General features: G+C 38.4%; 1 protein-coding gene across 6 annotated transcripts in view; it reads left to right on the top strand.

The window, feature by feature from the left end:
• The first annotated feature begins 16 nt into the window (after window positions 1-16).
• The window catches only part of LOC108003577 (probable serine/threonine-protein kinase irlB), a 31,109-nt gene continuing 12,056 nt past the window's right edge, over window positions 17-19,069 (top strand). Inside the window, exons 1-7 of one of the 6 annotated variants that reach the window (XM_062076608.1) lie at window positions 17-156; window positions 238-267; window positions 330-495; window positions 559-700; window positions 764-1,164; window positions 1,265-1,467; window positions 1,600-2,503. In XM_062076608.1, the coding sequence (XP_061932592.1) occupies window positions 382-495; window positions 559-700; window positions 764-1,164; window positions 1,265-1,467; window positions 1,600-1,894 (1,155 nt within the window). In that variant the 5' untranslated portion in view covers window positions 17-156; window positions 238-267; window positions 330-381 and the 3' untranslated portion in view covers window positions 1,895-2,503. Of the gene's footprint in view, window positions 496-558; window positions 1,165-1,264; window positions 1,468-1,599; window positions 2,504-19,069 lie in introns of those variants that run through there. The other 5 variants (XM_028669614.2, XM_062076589.1, XM_062076598.1 and 2 more) reach the window with 5 other exon arrangements.

Genomic DNA, 19,069 nt, shown 5'->3' with positions numbered 1-19,069 from the left:
TGACGTTTAAGCGTTTATCATTTGTTAATACAATCAAAGATATCTAATAATTTAATGAAAGTGATTTTTCGTCATTATGTGAGGGAAAGAAATTGTTTGTTTATACAATCCTCGAAGAAATAAATACAAACATGTTAATGATTTTCAATATTTGAGGTATATATTGGTTCGTATTGTTAGAAGAATCCTATGATTGTTTACAAACGAACAACCTACAATATTTGTAAATTATTTCAGTAATTAAGTTTTATTGGTGATAAACTTGAGGTAAGCGAAATATCGTTAACAAAGTTAACAATACAAAACATTTTGATGTGATGTGGTTCAAGGTCAAGAAAATTTTGCTGTTCATCGCTAGAACGTAATATTTGCTATTATGATATGCAGAATATTAGTTCTAAGAACAGCCTGAACAAGGGCCCAGATGTGAAGATTTTTTGCTCGAATGCACAATGTCAAGTCGTCAACGAGGAATTAACAAATTTATGTCAACAAGTAGGCGATTTTTAATCATTTTATATCGATAATTAATTAATAATTTTAATATATAATTTAAAGGTGACAGACCTAAAAGAAACGGTTGCATCATTAGAAAATATTATACAAATAAAAGATATACAATTGCAAAAAATGCAACGAGAAAATGAACGATTGTCGACCGAATTGAAAAAACAACAAAGACATATCAAGAACCTCAAACGTAAGATTATAAAAAACTCATTTAAGTTCATCGCGATCTTTAAATGCATCGACTTAATTTTAGAGCAGTTGGATGATGAGAGGTTCCTCTATCAAAAAGAAAAGGATTCTTTTAACAATGAAATACAAAGACAGAAGACACGATGTGCAAGTGGTGCTTCGAAATTGCACCAACAACGAAAAGAATTTGAGGTAGTACGAGAATGTTTGGAAGATGAGAATAAGTCGCTTAGAGAAGAATTAAATGAGAAAATCGAAACAACGTATAATTTGTGTATAAAGTTTTTGCGAATGAAGTATGCTAAAGATTCGTTGAGGCAAAAATTTGATCAATTATTGAAGGAACACTTGCAAGTAATAACGGATATGATGGAGAAACTAGATGAAGCAAGAGAAGAACTTAATATAATTGTATCCGAAAAGTTTCAAGAGCCTTTGCCTTTAAGTAAAGCAAGATTTTTACAGGTAAACTTTTTAAAATTGCAGTTATTTTTAGTCATTGTTCGATCCTATAATTTTTTTATATTTTTCATTAAAAGAAATTGTTTATTGTGTGGACTCTCAGGTGGTACAAAGAAATGCACGATTAGTTCATGAAAATGCGACACTTAAGGTACAAATACAACATTTGACTTTAAATATTGAGAGATTAAAGAGTTGTGTGCAAAAACCGAAATCAATAAATGTAGATGCAAATATTATTGCGAAATTAGCAGAACAAAGTAAAAAAAGATGTAGTAAAGAATCTACAAAATGGATACCGATTCAGTAAGATTATTTATTTTATAATAGAAGTCAATATATTGATTCATTTTTTTAAATAAATTTTTTGTCTTCTTTTAATATCTATTCTGCATTCTTATTTCTTTGTGTGACTATATATAATTAATTTTTTTTTAGTTTATTTGAAAATGAAATTGAAAAAACTTTATCATTTACTAAACCATCAGATCTTCAAAATTTCGTCAATTATTCTGAAGATGTAAAATTAATATCTAAAATTCGATCGAATAAATTAAAAGGGTACTCCAATACTGCTATACGAGAAGTTCAAACTAAAGATACATGGAAATCGGGAACGGTACGCGCTCGCAGCGCTCCGGAAATTCGATTAACGGAAGACCGAGCAAGCTCTTCCGATATTATTTTAGCAGAGTCTTCAATGGATGTACGACATATCTCAACAAATACTTGACAAATATTATTAAATTTAAGACGTTGTAAAAATGTAAATGTTACTATTATCTTTTTTTATATTATTTATTTATTGTTTAAAAGATATCGACTGTAGAATGTAGAATGTGATGTATCGACTGTAGAGTAAGTGGCGCTAAAGTAAATCATTTAAATTTTGTTCACTAGAGGGCGATTTCGGTATGAAACGGTTTTGATATTTTCAGTGTCACATCGAAATGTGTGTGTTAGTTATGTTCAGTGCACATAATTTTTTTATAAAAATAATTTAAACAATTTTTTGAAGGTGAAAGTGTAGGAACAGAACAATAATACGAAGCATCTGGATAAGGATAAAATATTTTAAAGAAATATTCTTCCGTTTCGTAAGTAATATGGCGTAGTATTATCAAATTAAAAGAAATTCTTGTTTAAAATGAAGCATAAAGTTAATTGTATATCATAGTAATGATCTATGAGTAATTCAATAGCCGTCCAATGTAAATTAAAATTAATAATCATAAAATTAGCGAATCTCATAAATTCAGTTACGATATTAGAATACACAATAACCATAAGATATACATATGCAACACTATCTGGAAATTAAAAATATTTACGATGAAAAATATCTAACGAGTTGTTTTGAAACGATATCTAATTTTAATCATTAAAGAAATACGATTTCTATTGATATAAAATATACGAAAAACGAGAGAAAATTGACGAGATAAATTGACCACATTAAAATACGATAGTTTTAATTATATTATGGATATATATTATATTTAGATATTCATCTATAGCAACAAAAGTAAAATTATGACGAGAAATTGGCAAAATCTTTCTATACTTGTAAATATCATTACAACAGAAAATTCATGATTACGTTAGACGACGAGAATTGTCGATATGTGTAGTATGAGAATGTGAGTAAGAACGTAAGAGAGAGGATCAAGTATGTTCGTCTCGTTTTATCTTGCTCGTTCTCGTGCGGCGAGGAGCCGGTTCGAGGCGAAGCCGGGTTTTAACGATCGGTCATTAAGTCGCGAAGAAAATTGAGACGTCCACCTCTCGGTGAGCTCATACCCAATTGAGTAGCGGCCTTAATACCCCTTATGTATTATCCGGTAGGCGAAGCACCTTGTTAAACGGATCCGCCATTTCTTCTTCTCACTTCGTGTTTTTCCACGATGATCATGGTTCAATCGAAAACTCGTCACTACCGCTAACAATTCTCGCTCTCCTTTCTTTTTTCTTTAACAAATTTTTTTACAAAAATTTAGATTTTCATTTGGATGAATATATTTTTTATTTCTACATTTTTGATTTTATATATTTGAATTTTAAAACTATTTATTGTTGATATGATATAAGACACAATTTTGAATTAATTTTGAATAATCGAAATTGATTTCGTTTAATTTTGAAATCAGAATCATTAATGAATTCTTTTTTTTGACTTTTGATTAAAAGCAAATAGAATAGTATAGAATTTGAAATGATCGAATACGTTTTCTCTGTATACCAGTAATATATTATACATATTAGAAACCACAGATAGGTTAACGAGAAATTCAGCTTTGGGCAGGTTTAATCGTCATGTGACACCTATTTTGCCGGTATGTCGGATCTTTGAGTAATGGCCTCTTGGAGAACGCGAACGTCGATCCTGATTACCGATTCCCGATCCCGTTCTGTTCCTGATTGGTGGTATTAGCGCGCGCGCCGGTTATCGTCCATCGGACGTCATGCACAGTGGAAACCCGGCATAAATGTGCCGCGAAAGACAGTCTGTTAGATCCACGAAGGATTTCGATACACGTCGATCAATCGTGCGCGATCGATAAGCCCTCTACTTCCACATTGTTTCAAACCTTTCCGGTTCGGTTGTCTCGCAAAAAGAGCGGTTTTAACTTCACGCGCGTGTTACAATTTTTTTTTTCGTGTTTTTATTTTATTTTTTTTTATTTTCCCGATAACGGGATACCGTATCTTTCGTGTCACAAAATAAATCAGTCGAATTGGAAAACTATTCGTAACGACCATGTTTTTAGTTTTGAATTTCATTCGGACTTTAATGATTTGATTTCTATTCTTTTTTTTTCTTCTTCTCCATTTCCCTTGTATTCGATATTTAAATACTCGATAATTGGACTTGGGATTCTACTTGTACGAAAATTTAGGTTGCTTATGTTAGGAACGGAATCAGAAGCGTAAAAGCGTCTCGCAAACGAGGCGTATTAGCGAGGGGCATCCATTATCGGCGATCAGGCGCCGCGCAACAGGGTGAAACCGGTATAAATATGCCGTCAAAGGACAAGTAAGATGACAGCTGCCGTACATACGTAATATTTCATCGTTAACAAGCGGACAACGCGCGACTACGGCCGGTTATGCCATCCATTGTCGAAGATTACATCGTTATTTCATTGTTTTACCGGCCGATTCAAATTCGCTTTTTGCTCCCCGCTTCGTGCAGCATACATGAATCAATATGTTCCATAATAATCGAGTTATCGCGGGATGTAACGTTTTCCTTTGAATAGGATTAAGAGTTGTGTTTTCTGCCCATTCTAGAATATTCTAATATCCTTTTCTTTCACAATCCCTTTCCGGTTATTAAAGCGTATAAATAATATTTTTTTTACAAATAATAATTTTTATTAAGAGATAACATTCTTCGATGAATTGAATTTACGAGAAGAAATAGGTATATAAGGGATATTAAGAAAAGAAATAAACGTGGATTATGAGTTAAGCTATGTATTTCTACACTTTTGGCGCGGTTTTTAAAAAAGAGCAACGATTAACGATTGAAAAATTAAATAATTATAGTCGAACAATATAATTGCAACAATTTTTCGATATAACTATTTATTAATATTTTGTAAATAAATATTAAATTAAATACGAATCTATTCAAAATTATTCAATATTAAATGACATATGAGTAATTATAGCAAGTTTTTGGAAAATAGGAAAAGCAGATGAATTATAAAAATTTATTGAATTTTCTTTCTAAAGTCAATATGAATTTAATAATAAGAGATCTGATCAGCAAAGTTGCGTATTTGGAATATTGATTTGGAATATCAAATTATTTAAAAAATTATTAATATTACTTAATTTGATATGATAAATAATAAGAATTAACCAATAGGCAAAGATAAAAAAAAGAATATTTTGATTACAATAAATGACATTTCTAATTTCTACAAATAAATTTTAAGATTTAAAATTAGATATTTATTTAATGATTGTTCCTATGCTGTGATTTTTGCATTATATTTTTACATTTCTGTGGATTGTAAAAAGAAATCTTATTATTTATCTATTTTTTTAATCTCATAAAATAAAAATAAATTGGAATACTATGCTATAATCCTTATTTTTCAATTAAACCAAAATTTCGCTTATCTCTCGTTATTCATTATTAATAAATCTAAAATATAAAAGTTTATCAGTCTTGAACAAACCGATATTCCAAATTTTCTCTATTTTTCAAATGGAAGAAAAACACATAAGAACGGAAGTATAGAATCACGATTGTTTGGAGATCGGGAAACGATCTCTTTTTTAGGATACAAAGGTTGGCGATTAATTCCAGGATAAACTATTCCTTGAGTTAATTTACGCTTCATTCGATTTAAATGTCTAATAACTTTAAAACCCGTTCCATTCGTTGCCCGATCTCGCCCGATGTACTCCTTAAACGAATTATCCTTAAAAGCACTTTCCCACAAACCTATCTTCTAGGATCTAACCGATAGCGATCGATCGAGGTGACGGGGATCGTTCCTCCATCGCAACTCAACGCGGAATAGCATCCGATTTTCTGCGAAGGATCGCGGAGTCGAAATTAATTAGGGGATTCGCAGGAAGCTCGCTCGGTGCCGAAGGATATCGAGCGTCGAAGGGTGGCGGGGGACAGGCCAATCGTGCGCCTTCATTGCCCTCGACGCGTTTCAGGCCGTGAGCGTTAATTGGCCGGACCAATTAATTCCAACAAGTTCGCTCGATGCGATTAGTGCGCGTACGCGCTGGTGTTTGTGCGCCGTGTACACACGTGTACTCGCCGTTCTCGGTGTTCGAGCACACGTATATGTGTACGTACACACATACACACGCACACACACACACACACGTTCCTTCTTTCCTTTCGTTCCCTCTTAATTCTTCGTTTTTCTCCATTCTTCTCCTCTCCGTCCGCGGTAACAAGCGAACACCGATCTGCCCCCGGAAAACGAAGAACCTGTTCCACACGCGGCGGAGGTTTCTCGCATTCTCGGCTGCTCCGCGACACCAGATACCGTCGTTGTTCTCCCCGTGCCTTTGGGGAACAGGAATCGGACGCAATAACGAAAACACAAATTACGGGAGCACCGGGGGCCGATCGTCTCGCCGCGATAATCTTGGACTCGCCGATGGCCGATTATTAAAACTGTCACGAACGAGATGATCCTCGATTTGCTTTGTGCGATATTGAAATCTCATCGGCTTGGTGGACGGCCTTCGTGAACGTTTCTTCGATGCTATCGAAATTGAAAAACGATGAAATGTATTTTTTCTTTCTTTTTTTTTTTTTTTTGGATTACATAGTTTCGTGTATAATGAGGAGCGTGTCGTTTAAATTAGTAATATTTAAATATTATCTTTGATTGAATCATCTTTCTTGAAAGGTGAGAAACGGTTAGGTTTGGTTGCAAGATGGCGTGTTATAACGAATTGTTAATTCAAGAAACGAGAGAAGGAGTAGAATTTTCGCGAAAATACGAAATCGGTTAGAGTAGAGAGGCGGAGAATTTATATATGTCGAGTTTCGCATCGTCAGTTATCGGCGGTGATCTCGATGCTCGCTGATAAAATATCTTCGTCGTGCTCGTTTCGACGAACTTCTCGCCTCTGACAGTCTCTCGTTCTGTCCGAGACTTGATTGGTGCATTAAATACGCGAACGTATGCGTAGCTTTGGTCGAGATTGGATGAAAGGAAGGATAAACTCGGGGGATATACCGTGTCTTCATATTTTGCAAGTGAAACGCAAAGTGATTGTCGTAATTAAAGATATCGTTGTAATTTGTAATACAAATTGGATTTTTCGTTATAAGATCGTTATTTCTTGGCAAGAAAGAACGATTTCAACGTCTTTAATAAAGATTATTTTAATTTTATTGCAATTTTTTTATAATTTTCATTTTCTTTTCAAATTTGAATTGATTTAAATATTGCCTATTTATGCATATATATCTTCTTTTATCGATTGTTTCAATACGATTGACGTAATTGTTGCATTATTATCTTTATCAATGTGTTTTTATTCATTTTTACCATAATTTTTATGCTTGATACTTTGCATTTAAAATGTTAATTATATTAACATTATACGTTGATTTAATCTTAATAAGTTATATTTATGTTCATGTATGTTAATAAGTTTCGTTAAGAAAAATACGGAGAAAGGAAATTTTTTTTTTAAAAGTTTATTAACATATCATTTTATCAATGTTAAACATACCTAGAAATAATATACTTAGTGTCTGAAAGAAAACAATTAATAACGTTTCGATAATATCTTTTATTTTCCAATTATATATATTTTAAAAAACGATAAATCTGGAGAAAGAAAGAAAGAAACTGAACAAATTAATTTTACTTATTCCAAATATAATTACAAAATCTTTCATCTCGTGTTATTTGATAATAAATGATCAGAATTAAATTCACAATTATAATACGCTAAATTTTAATCTAATTATCTAATTTTTACTCACACTGTTAATCCGCAAGTCTTATTTTAAAATTTAATATTTATTATTACCGTTCAACGATGATTCATAACATACAATTTTTCCCGACGAAATCGATAGATTAGAAAGGAACAGCAACGAGGCCGTTTCGGAAAAAGAAAAGGGAAGAAAAAAAAAAAGGTATCGTAATTGGAACGCGGCAATGGCGCGGAAAAAGGGTTTGTCGAAAAACGACACGGCTTGTATCGTGAATTTCTCCAAGTGGTCCAAGTGCCGCCGTTCAAAATTAGACTCGGGGCGCGTGTATACCTTAACGTCCGGAAAGTCCACCTATGAGTCTAAAAGGTCCAGCGGAGCAACGGTGGAGAGAAGGTAAGCCGGAGGTTGATTTATCGGCCAATTAGTCCACCGTACCGGGTGCGCTTCTCTGCTGCGTCTCACCTTCCAGATGATATCCCGGCAAAGACCGGCGCACGGGTTAAAACGTCGCCCATCCACCACGGGTGGGACGAGGATGGAACGTCACGTAGGGGAGGGAGGTGTGCAGTGCCGTAACTACGAGATCCTTCAAAATGGAATCCTTTTCAGGGGAAGGGAACAACGACGTCCCTCCGATCCTCCTAAGAAGAAATTCAATTACGCTTCTCAAAGATTTATGCGACGGGTTTTGTCCTCGTGATGAGATGTTCATTGTGTTTCGTACCGTTTCTCTCCTTTTTACTCTCTTCCTTTTCTTTTTTTTTTTTTTCCCCCCCCTTTTTTCTTCCTTCTTCCCTTTTTTGGATAATCAGATGGAACGATGGCTAGGATGGTTGGGATAATAATCTGGATTAGGATTCCAGCCTTGTCTTTGGGACTGTCTTTGGAAAATTGGTTGGTTAGCAATAATAAATTGTTATTTGTTTATTTTTTCGTAATATAAATACAATATTTTTAGCATTTTTTTTTGTTTTACGATAATACAATGAAATCTTTATTTTATTAATTCTTGGTTAACGATTGTTTCCATTAGTTCACATTTTTTTTTTACAAAATTGATCGATTGGATCAGGGATTAAACCGGGGAGAAACGCGATAATTGGATCAAATCACTCGACTCGTTCGATATTCTGAAAAAAGTGATTGATTTGTCTCTAAGAAACACGGTAATTTTAATTTTTATTATTTCCCTTGACGATTTAAAAAAAGAAAGAAAAAAGAAACCATCGTTTATCCGATCAAAACACCCATGCTCGTTCCACGACATTGAGGAATCGCTTGTTTGCACGCTTCCATAAAACCTAATCGTCACGACACGTGTACTTACACCGGGAGGGACGGTATAACGCATAACTTGTTAAACCGCAAAGCGAAAGAAGAACTGTGTAATCGTGGATCCATCCGGAGCGAAACAGATGGTACACCCTTCACGAGACTTTGTGGGAACGACGATATTTGTTTGACACGAGATACGAGATCTCTTCGTTCGTCTTTTTTCCCCTCTCTCTCTTTCCCTCCTCCTCCTCTTTTCCTCCTCTGTTTCACTCTCCCGCGGTTACAACGACTCCATTAGGCCCCTCTAGATCTATCCCAATCTGCGGTCTGCGGTTAATGGTACAAGCATCCGTTCGAGTTGCACCGCGAGCCTCCGCTCTGTCCTGCGCCTATCTGTTCGTGGCGTTTGTCACCGCGGGGCCGTTTAAACGTTTCAGCATAGTCGTCTCCGGGGGCGAAAATAGACGGCCGGCTGGTCGCCCTCGCCTCTCCTTCTCTCTCGTTCTCAGGTGGGGCAAGGGGAGGGGAGAGAGTGAAAGAGAGAGAGAGTTCTCAGAAAAATGCCCGACGCTCGAAAGAAACAAGATTAAAAGGCGCGTTCACGGTGTTCTCCTCCGACTACTGCGTTCCTCCGCGGCGCGAACATCGATGACTGGATTTGAAAGGCGCGAATTGGATATTTTTCAATGCTGGATATCGAGATTGATGAGAATGAAAGTTAGTGAAGAGTTCGAATGGATCTTCTTAATATTCAAGAAATATCGATATGTTTGTTATTATTCTGATTGCGTTTCATAGGTGGAAAACGTAAACTGATCTTCGTACGCTTAAATGTTTAGAAAATTGTATATAATAATACTAAATCAATCGAGAAAACAATATTTTCAGTTTCATATTTCATCTCTAAGACGATGTAAGAGGATCAATTATTGATCTTAACGTTATATTTTTAAAAATTTATTAAAATTAAAGATCGTACGTATTAATTTTTTGTTATATCCAGTGATAATTACGTACGTACACGATAATTTCTTCAAAAATTTTCTGTCCAAGTAAAAAAATTCAACGAATGAAGAAGACTTTCAAGAAAGAGATCACCAATTAGAGAAAGAACAAATCGATAATTTCTAAAATTTATCCACGTTGCATATGACGGAAATCTTTCCTTTCATTTTATTTTCATCTCGAGAAAAAGAATAGGAAATTAATAATCCAACGAGCCTCTATAATTCTCCCGATCCCCCGTAACAAGAAAAGATTTCGATGGACGCGTTTCCTTCCGCTCAACGGTATGAAAATGCAAATTGTGAGAAATGAAATTGAGGAAAAAGCTCGGCCAACGATATCGTCGCGTTTTATTATGCTTGATTTCGCCCTTTTATATTGCGAAAAATGAAAAACGCGCCAGTGGGGAGTGGTCCCGTTTATACACGCGAAATATATATTCGTGGAAGACAATTATGCCGAACGGATTTGCGGCCGCGGATCATCCTTGCGGTTCGTGCCGTTCCTGATAACAGTATTTCATCTTAAGAGCCTGCCGTCGTATCACGAAACATCTTGCATATCCCTCTTTATGTACGAAAAGTGGTTTAAAGCGGCTCGTGAATCAAGCCGGGAGAAAATACGAGTAGCCATCTCGAAAGCGAGTTTCCCCGGCTCGGGATCTCTTCATCCTTAACGCGATATTGTGTTAACTCGCGACTTGATAAATTGTCTCGTTTCTCTTTTTTCTCCCCCCAATTCCTCTCTGAACGCTCTTTATCGTTCCTTCGATTCGTTGAATTAAATTACTTCGATCAGAGAATTAGAGAATCGCCGGACTTCTAATTGGAAGAAGCTTAAGCTTAGCAGGCGGGAGAAGCATATTCGTTCGTACAAATTTTTGACTGAATATTTAAGAAAAAAACCTCGATTTTATCAATAAAGAATAAAACGTATAATTCATTTAATTGATTTATTCCCGCTATTGCGCTGCAGGAATTTCATACATCCTCGTTACACTTAGTTTTCTATGCGGCTCGAGTCTCGATTTAGAAATCGCGAAGGAGAAAAGTTGGATTTACTTGTATCGAATTCGAAGGTTGGCCATTGGAAGCAGCGGCGCAGAAATCGCTGGCGTGCCCGTTGCCCGTGCAGGGGAACGATTTCTTTCCGCGAATTTCTCGCGTGTCCCATTCTCGATCCGCGGCGCGATGACACGCGCGTTAGCTAATGCCCGCGGTAACACGACACGAGTTTCTTTCTTCTGCTCCGTGTGATTTCCATTTCTCTTTTTCGTGTCCCCGTAACGGTGGCCCCGGGTGCCCCGAGAGCACCGTTCCCCTCCCGCCACGTACGTGATGGCTCGCCTCTGCCACCATTAGATCTGCCGACTCGAATTTCAGTTGTACCGCTGGGAAACAAACGCCCCGCTCGGCGAGTACCGTTGCTCGTTCGATTTCTGTCACCTCTCGGCCTCTCTATTGCCTCTCCAATTTTTACTCCTACCTCCGGGGGTAATTCCGGGAGAGACGAACCGCTCTCCTCGAGTTGGACGATCCGAAGATATTCTCCGAGGTGGATGCGATTTTTAAAAAAAGAGAGAATCGCACGGAGGATCGAAAAACTGCCTTTCCCTTTACGGATTACGCAAGATCGAGTTCGCTCAACGGTTTCGAGGTGTGACGAAATAGTTTGAATTGGTAGTAATATTTGCACAGGATGAGATTGTAAGAAATTTTCGTATTGAACTCGAGTGAGGTAGTTATCCAACTCTCACGTGTCAAGTAAAAAGTGCATTATTTTACGAACCAGTTTTTGAATCGATCGTTTCTAAAATGGGGCGACGTTGGAATTGCAACGTGATTCAGGAGATGGAGGAAGAAAAAAAGGGGGAAGAAAAAGGGAAAAAGAACGGTCGCTCGTTAAAAATTGGCCGCGTTAAATGTGATTGACCACACATTTCAAAGGATCGTTTGTAAACTTTCGATCGTTATGGGCCCGCATAACCGCTTATACGACACCCGTTCGAAACCCGTAGTCGTGGATAACTGTTGCAAGAGGTTTACGATTTTACTTTATTGCCCTGACGATGCATTGTCAAAATGTGTATGTTATGATCTCGGTGTATAGAGCGTAGTTTAATATCCTGTCTGCATTTAATCGTGCCGGTATTAGAGTACGGCTACGGGTGGTCCCATTAACTGTCCGCCACGCTGAAGCGGCTTTACTTTACCTTCCTCGAATATATCCGACCTGTATTTACGTTATTAGTTCACCGTAACATCATCAAGATTTTTCTTCGCCGCGAAATTGCCGATTAACGCTTCAAAACTTTAAAGCCCTTCCTCGGGGCCCAACGAAATTAAACGGAACAATGAACCCTGGGACAATCTCGTTTACTCGATTCACCCTTTATCCTGTTCCCCGCGCTCAATTTCGCAGGATGTCGCCGATAAAGTCTCGTATTTTTTCACTCTCTTTCTCCAAATTGTATTCACATTTATAAATTCTTTTAAATAAAAAAGAAAAAAATTAAAAGGATCGACGGTGTAGCGTCTGACGAGGGAAAAGTTGAAGAGAGCGAGCGTTCAACGGAACGGTATATAAAATTTGTTTCGAGGATAAAAGTTTTCGTCTTTACTTTTTCTACGGTAGCTCGATACGTGACGTTAAGTAGTCATAGTCAATGGTAACGCGAAGTGAAAGTCGTCCGTTATGGAGGGGACGTTGGAATCGCGATAAAGTTTAATTTCATTGGATCAAAACGATCGCCATCAGATTTACGATCCGCGTGCGCTCGTTAGAACGAATCCGATGTTAATGTCGGGATCGATAACAAATTAATGAAATTAATTATACACGTTCGCCTCGTTATGCTCGACCATATAGCGGGCCGCTATTTCGTTTCGATCGTACCCTTCTGTTTCTGTTTTTACGACCGTTTTCAACATCACGAATTATTATATTTATTGTCGTAGAAAATCAATAATTCGTCTTGTTTGAAAAATTCATTATTGACAATTATCGACGTTCAACGTTTTGCAATTTTAATCATGGAATCGAAAAAAAAGAAAAATTCGCCTGGTGTCGAGTCAGAGGTTATAAAGTTGATGGCGCAAGCAAAAGAAATTTCTTTTGTAAAATTTTTTTTCCTTAATCGAATAATTAAAATTGGAAAGTGAAGCATGATATTCGACGAAATGCAACGAGACGCTAGGATTCGTGTTATTATCGACTAAGAATAAAAAAAAAAGAAACGATTCCAAAGATTTGTTTCGGGCATTTTTTCCTCGAATTATTCGAGCGAAAAAAATGAGATTCCAGCGTTGTCGCAGCTTTCCCCGCACGAGATTGGGAATACTTGGTCCGTACCACTCTCTACCACACCGTAAATACGTGCAAGCTGTCCCTGGATGTGCGGGAACTGCGATGAGGACGAGACAGACGTTTCGCTGGAGCGCTATGTCTCGGTCGTAAAACGCGGGCCGCGGGTTAAATTTGTATTTGTAGAGGCGAGAGTGGTAACGTGCGGCTCGTGTACCATTTTGCCGTCCCGTGTTTGGCCACGGGACGTGTTTACCCTTTCTTTGACACACGCCACTGGTTAAATAGCGGTTCACTGCGCTGTCAATTTTCGGAATAGTAATTGCCCAATTAAGCGGCGGCCGGCTCTGTCACGGCGCTCGTAAAATAGAAGAATCGAGTTGCAATTTTAGACTTTGCAAAACCGTTGCCCGTGTGCCACATTGTGAGCCGGCCTCGGGGCTTTCAATGCGCCATCCGACGTTTACGATCTTATTCTGGAAGACTCTCAACTTTTCGGAGTAGCGAGAAATATTATTTTTCAAATCTCGATGTGAATTTGTTTAAAACTCGTTGATATTATCAGCGAAGAAGATGTAATTTATCTAGCGAGTATTTTTATTTTTCAAACTTCGATAAAATTGTTGTGCGATTTACAAATCCGGAGGAAGAAGGAATATATTACGTGAGAATAAAATTATACGTCGATCGATCGGACCAAAAGTGAGAAAGATTCGCACTTTTTCGTTCGTTAATTAGCGCCGACGTTTCTTAACAAGGACTTAAGAATCATTTTTCACATCTTTTTACCCGCAATTGATATTCAAGAAACGAAGGAAGGTTTCCGATTGGGGGAAAAAAAAAGGAATTAAAATAAAAGAAACGATGATACGAGATGCGTTGAAACAATAGAAATTTCCAATGTTAATTCCACCGGTCGAATCGATGGAAATTGCATGCAACACGAAGGAATTTATTTAACTGTGAACTCTCTTACGCGCCGTGAGATTCTATGCAAAGGGACAAATAACGTGGATATTGTTTTCTAAATCAACGCCCGAGTCCGCATGCATATGCATAAACCAGGCACACAGATAAAGAAGGAACGAATGCAACGTTCGTCCTGTGTCGAGACAACAATCGGTAAATTTGATAAATATTCATCGGCGGAAGTGTTTGGCAATCGGCCGACCCTGAATTTTAACCAAACTCGTTAGATCCGCGACATCTATGTCCCGATTGTCCCGCTCGTTACCCTCGTTATCTTTAAAAAAATCTCGAATCTTCTACAGAACTCTCTCTCTTTCTCTCTCTAACATCATAGAATTTTTGGAAAACAAAATTCTTTAGCTAAAATAACATCGATGATCGAAAGATCGTTCGTTTATTTCAACTTGAAATCTGGAATATCCAGCAACAAAGGGAAACAACTTTAATAGTAAAATTCTACATCTTCCGTTTAATCGAAGAAAAAATATCGATGAAAACTTCCGTTCGTTCGTTTTTCAACGAGGGAGATTCATTAACGGCGATCGTCAAAGACGGTATTTTCTTAACGATCTATCATGGCTGGTCGAAAAATTGCAGGTGCGTTGGACACCCTTACTGCTGGTGGGTTCCATCCCGTGGCCAGGATTACGCAAGATAAACGCTTTTAATTATTTTTCCCCCCTGTAACGAGGAAGGCCGAAATCCCTTCGGCAAACACGAGTAATACGAATCAACCCCCGACAGGATGCAGCCATTCTCCCTGCTCTCCCGCGCGCGTGTAACTGCCTTTCTCAGGCCTTTGTACACGCACGCGCGTGTAATATCTGCACCGGCGTAATCTATTCGCAGATATTTTGACCGCGTGTCTCTGAAGAGTCGGTTTCGTTTAATTTTGGACCAGCAAAATTGTTCGTCTCGATTACGGATGCTGATCAATGAGGGAAAGGATTTATTTTTGACAATTTCCTCGTTCTCATCATCCAAAGAAAAATTTTACGATCGAAGTTCGACACAATTAATCAATGATCGATACATTCGTTTCAGTTTTTTTCAGTCAACGATCCCTCTTTAACGATGCCTTCAATTGGAACGAACGCTTATGTATATTTTTTCACCTTCTTTCCTACTTTAGAGTTACGAATAAAAAAGCTTCTCGATTGCAAGATATTGCCAATTTGGCAAAAATTCAGAAGATACATCTACTTACACTGGTTTACCAAACCTCTGCGAAACTTCTTCGGCTGTCGCCGAGGTGGTACGCCACTGATCGCGAGGAATGGAGCGTAAGAGGGAGCAGAGGAGGAGGAAGAAGGCAGAGGGTCAGAGGGAGGCGAAGAAGGATAGAAAGGTGTACACGTGGCGGGAGGGAGAGGGAAGAAGGATCTTTTAACAGGCCATTATTGTGCGCCGGGGACATTTTCCCGGCCCATTATTGTATCTGACGATAAGTCGGGAGATAACCGGGCTTCCTGACGTCCCCCGTCGTTCTCGCAGGCGGCGTGCGCGCGAGAAAATCGGAATTAAATATTATCGAGATTCGATCGGTGACTAAGCCTTGTTTGTTAAGTGGATCTCGTTCGAATATTCTCTCTTCTGCTCTATCACCCACGTATCTCGAATGCATGGGAACCGATGCATCGACACTTCCACGTAACTTGAACGCCCAACTTATATATATATATATACATACACTTCGATCCTTTAAGATGGATTCACAATTAGAGCGTCTCGGTCAACGTGATCTTGATTAGCTCCATATCTGAAATAGATTAGGAAACGTCGAGGACTTTTAATAACATTATCCCCCCTCTCATAACCGAGGAGCAGGCTCGAGAGAAAGAAAAAAGAGAAAAAAGAGAGAACGATGCCGGAACAAGGAGGTGGAAAGGGATTCGGGAGGCTGCCCTTCAATTATCGAGGCCAGCGGGCTCGCCTCGGCGAGCGGCCATGTTGCACGATCCAACGATGTCCAGCTTCGGTGTCCGTTCTGGACACCCGTTCGGGACCAGGAGGCCGGACTCCAGCGGGACTATTGCATATGTATTATATGCGATTGTGTTCCGAGAAACTTCTGGCCGACATACGAGGACTCTGTTCGCCGTTCTCTCCTTCCTCCTCGGCCAACCTCCGCAGCGACAACGTTCCTCCTCTGTCTTCAGAGAACTCTACGAGAGTCACTTTGCACCTGGCTCGTGTTCACCGGTTGGCAGCTCTCGTTTCTCGAGCGGACGATATCGTCTATCCCCTTTTTTTTCCTTTTTTCTTTCCGCCCTCCGTTTGTTCCACCCTCCTATTCTACGGCTTCTCCCTCCCCGCTCTTCGATTCCTCTCCTCGACTCGTCTCCTCCTCGTATCGCTCCCGTTTCGCAACCAAAGGGAGAAGAAGCGGGGCAGCCGTCCATCTTGCGCCGCGTGATCGTGCGACCTCTGTCGACACAAGCACGGCAAATTCGACTCGGGATGGGTTTTTTGACGATTGGAACGGCAAGCAACGAAGGACGATTCCCTCTGAAATTGGGAAAGAGATGGAAACGTGGATCGACGTTACGATTAACCTTTCAGTAAACCGATCGTGACCAAGTTTTAACGATCCATTTTTCCAGTTCCATTTTTGATTAACCCGATTCTTTTTCTTTTCTTTTCGATATAAACAGCGATATTTACAATTCGCGCGTGTGTTTGTGGTGTCCTTTTGACCGTTGACCATACAAAAGGTCAATGTCTTACCGGGCTGATCCAAGGCATTGACCTTTTGCCGATGGTTAAGTGATTGTATTCCAATTATTTTATACCGTTATTCTAATCGATTCGATAATCAGTTCGACAATCGCCGGAAACATTATGCTTCGATCTCGACCTCGACTCGATGTATTTCCATTTTTAATTTACCTGATAAATTTGCTAATTCGCTTTTGATAAACCAATATTTTATTATTTATGTGCCGTTCTCCAGAGGTATGGGTAATGAATATTCACCGACGTTCATTGTTTCTCTTCTTCTTTTTTTTTTTTTCCTTTTTTTCTATTCTTTTATATCTTTTATATAATCTACATTCAATGACATGATCCTTTCCTGAAATTTCGTTTATTTGTGAACTAGGTAACCGAAGAAGTAATTGATATTTCGATGAAATTGGATCATTAATGTGGCCATGAAAAACGATTTGTATATGTATATACGAAAATTAACGTAATTCATTGATTGTAATGAAATTGAGGATATTGCAAAAAGAAGGAATCTATTTATAACAGCTTGAAGTAAAATAAAAGAAAACTTATTTGATAAATTACTTTTTAAATTAGCATTAAGGATATTTCATACACATTGTGTGTAATATTTCAAAAATGGATCTTTTCTTTTCTTTCCCTTTCGTAAATTCGTACAACAAATTTCCATATTCCGCCGGTCGAAGCGTACAGACAAAGACGGTGTGAAAGTTTCGACCCGTGAAAAATCCAAAATTTTCCTCTGGAAAACACCTGAGTCGGTATCGGTTTTAGGCGGTGCACAAAGGAAAAGTCGTAAGTCAGAGGGACGGTTCCCGCGTCATTTGTCATCGGCCCGTAACGCAATTGTTCGTCTTGGCCGCCATCTTGCCGGCCACCCTCCCGATACCTAATAGACCACCCTACGCATTCACCGAGCCCGAGGTGATAAATCGTGAAATAATCTCAGTTCGGGCCGCATTATGTCGGATTTATAAACGAGGAGAAAGAGAGCTCGAGCTCACTGGCCCGTGAGGCTGTTTCATTTTTCGCTTCCTCGGCTTTCCGCCGCCTTCGTCCCGATCGAGTGCCTGTCACGACTTCGATCCTAATGACCGCATTATGGAGGGGCCGTTCTTTGGTAATGTTTCGGTAATATTTCCAGGGGATCCGTCCTCCGCTACAGCGATTTTCTTCCAGCTCGATTAACTTCTCTTTCGCCCATCTTTTTTCAAGAATTTTCAGGTTAAGGTCGCGTTTAAATGAAATTGCGAGACTCTTCGGACTCTTCGTTCGTAATTGAAGTAAATAGGGAAAATAAAGTTTCTTCGAAGAAAAATTTTTCTTTTCGAGTTTGTAAAAATTTCAAGATCTATTTTTCGGCCAAGAATTATTCGTGGTGTTTCGCTGTGTACAGAAGGGGTTGATAACTCCGTCTGGAGAACATGGAGTATCGAGACAAGTGTGACAAGAAGCCTTTCAGGGACGAGTTCATTAACAATTGCCGCAAGAATAAGCAACAATTCGATTCGAGCGTGAATAGCGGTTCTTTTCAGCGGGTGGGGATTTTGGAAAATCATTGCTGGATGAAGATGTCCGACCGTACGAGGCTTTGTCCGGGATTTCACGGGACGAATTCATTCAGGAGAGTTTTTCAGCGTGAATGGCCACTCGAGCCACGGTTATGATCTCTCGAGAGCATCGATTCTGCAGCTCGAGTGGACGTTTATATTCGAAAGTGTCCCCGTGCACAAACGATTCTGTCGTAGAGGCGACGCGTTTATGTGAAATCGTTTTCTTCTTCTTTTGGAACTCGTTGTGTTACCTCGAATAGGGTGACGTTCTATTACAACACAAACCAGAAGAATTATTACATTTTTCGTATTTATCTTTTGTGAATCTTTTCGACGAATTTGTAACTGGAAATCGATATACGGTCGAATTATTTTTATTAATTCTAGTCTCAACAGGGAATTAAACAGACCTATATTAATTTCAAATCTTAAAATGCTCGATCTTTAAATATATAACAGTAGCGAGAATAACATAGCCAATTAAATTAAACCGATTAGATATATCAAAAGCTATGGAAAAAATAGCTTATGGAAAAAAAAGCTGGTAAATGGAATTGATATTTAATTAATATTTAATAGTTAGATAAAGCGTTTCGTTCCGATATTATTGTTGAAAGTGTCTCTCGATTCGTTTGAG

This window comes from Apis cerana, linkage group LG1 (assembly GCF_029169275.1).
Source record: "Apis cerana isolate GH-2021 linkage group LG1, AcerK_1.0, whole genome shotgun sequence".
In the NCBI taxonomy this organism is placed as follows: domain Eukaryota; kingdom Metazoa; phylum Arthropoda; class Insecta; order Hymenoptera; family Apidae; genus Apis; species Apis cerana.
The sequence above is the reverse complement of the archived record's forward strand: the minus strand, read 5'-3'. Positions and strand labels throughout refer to the sequence as shown.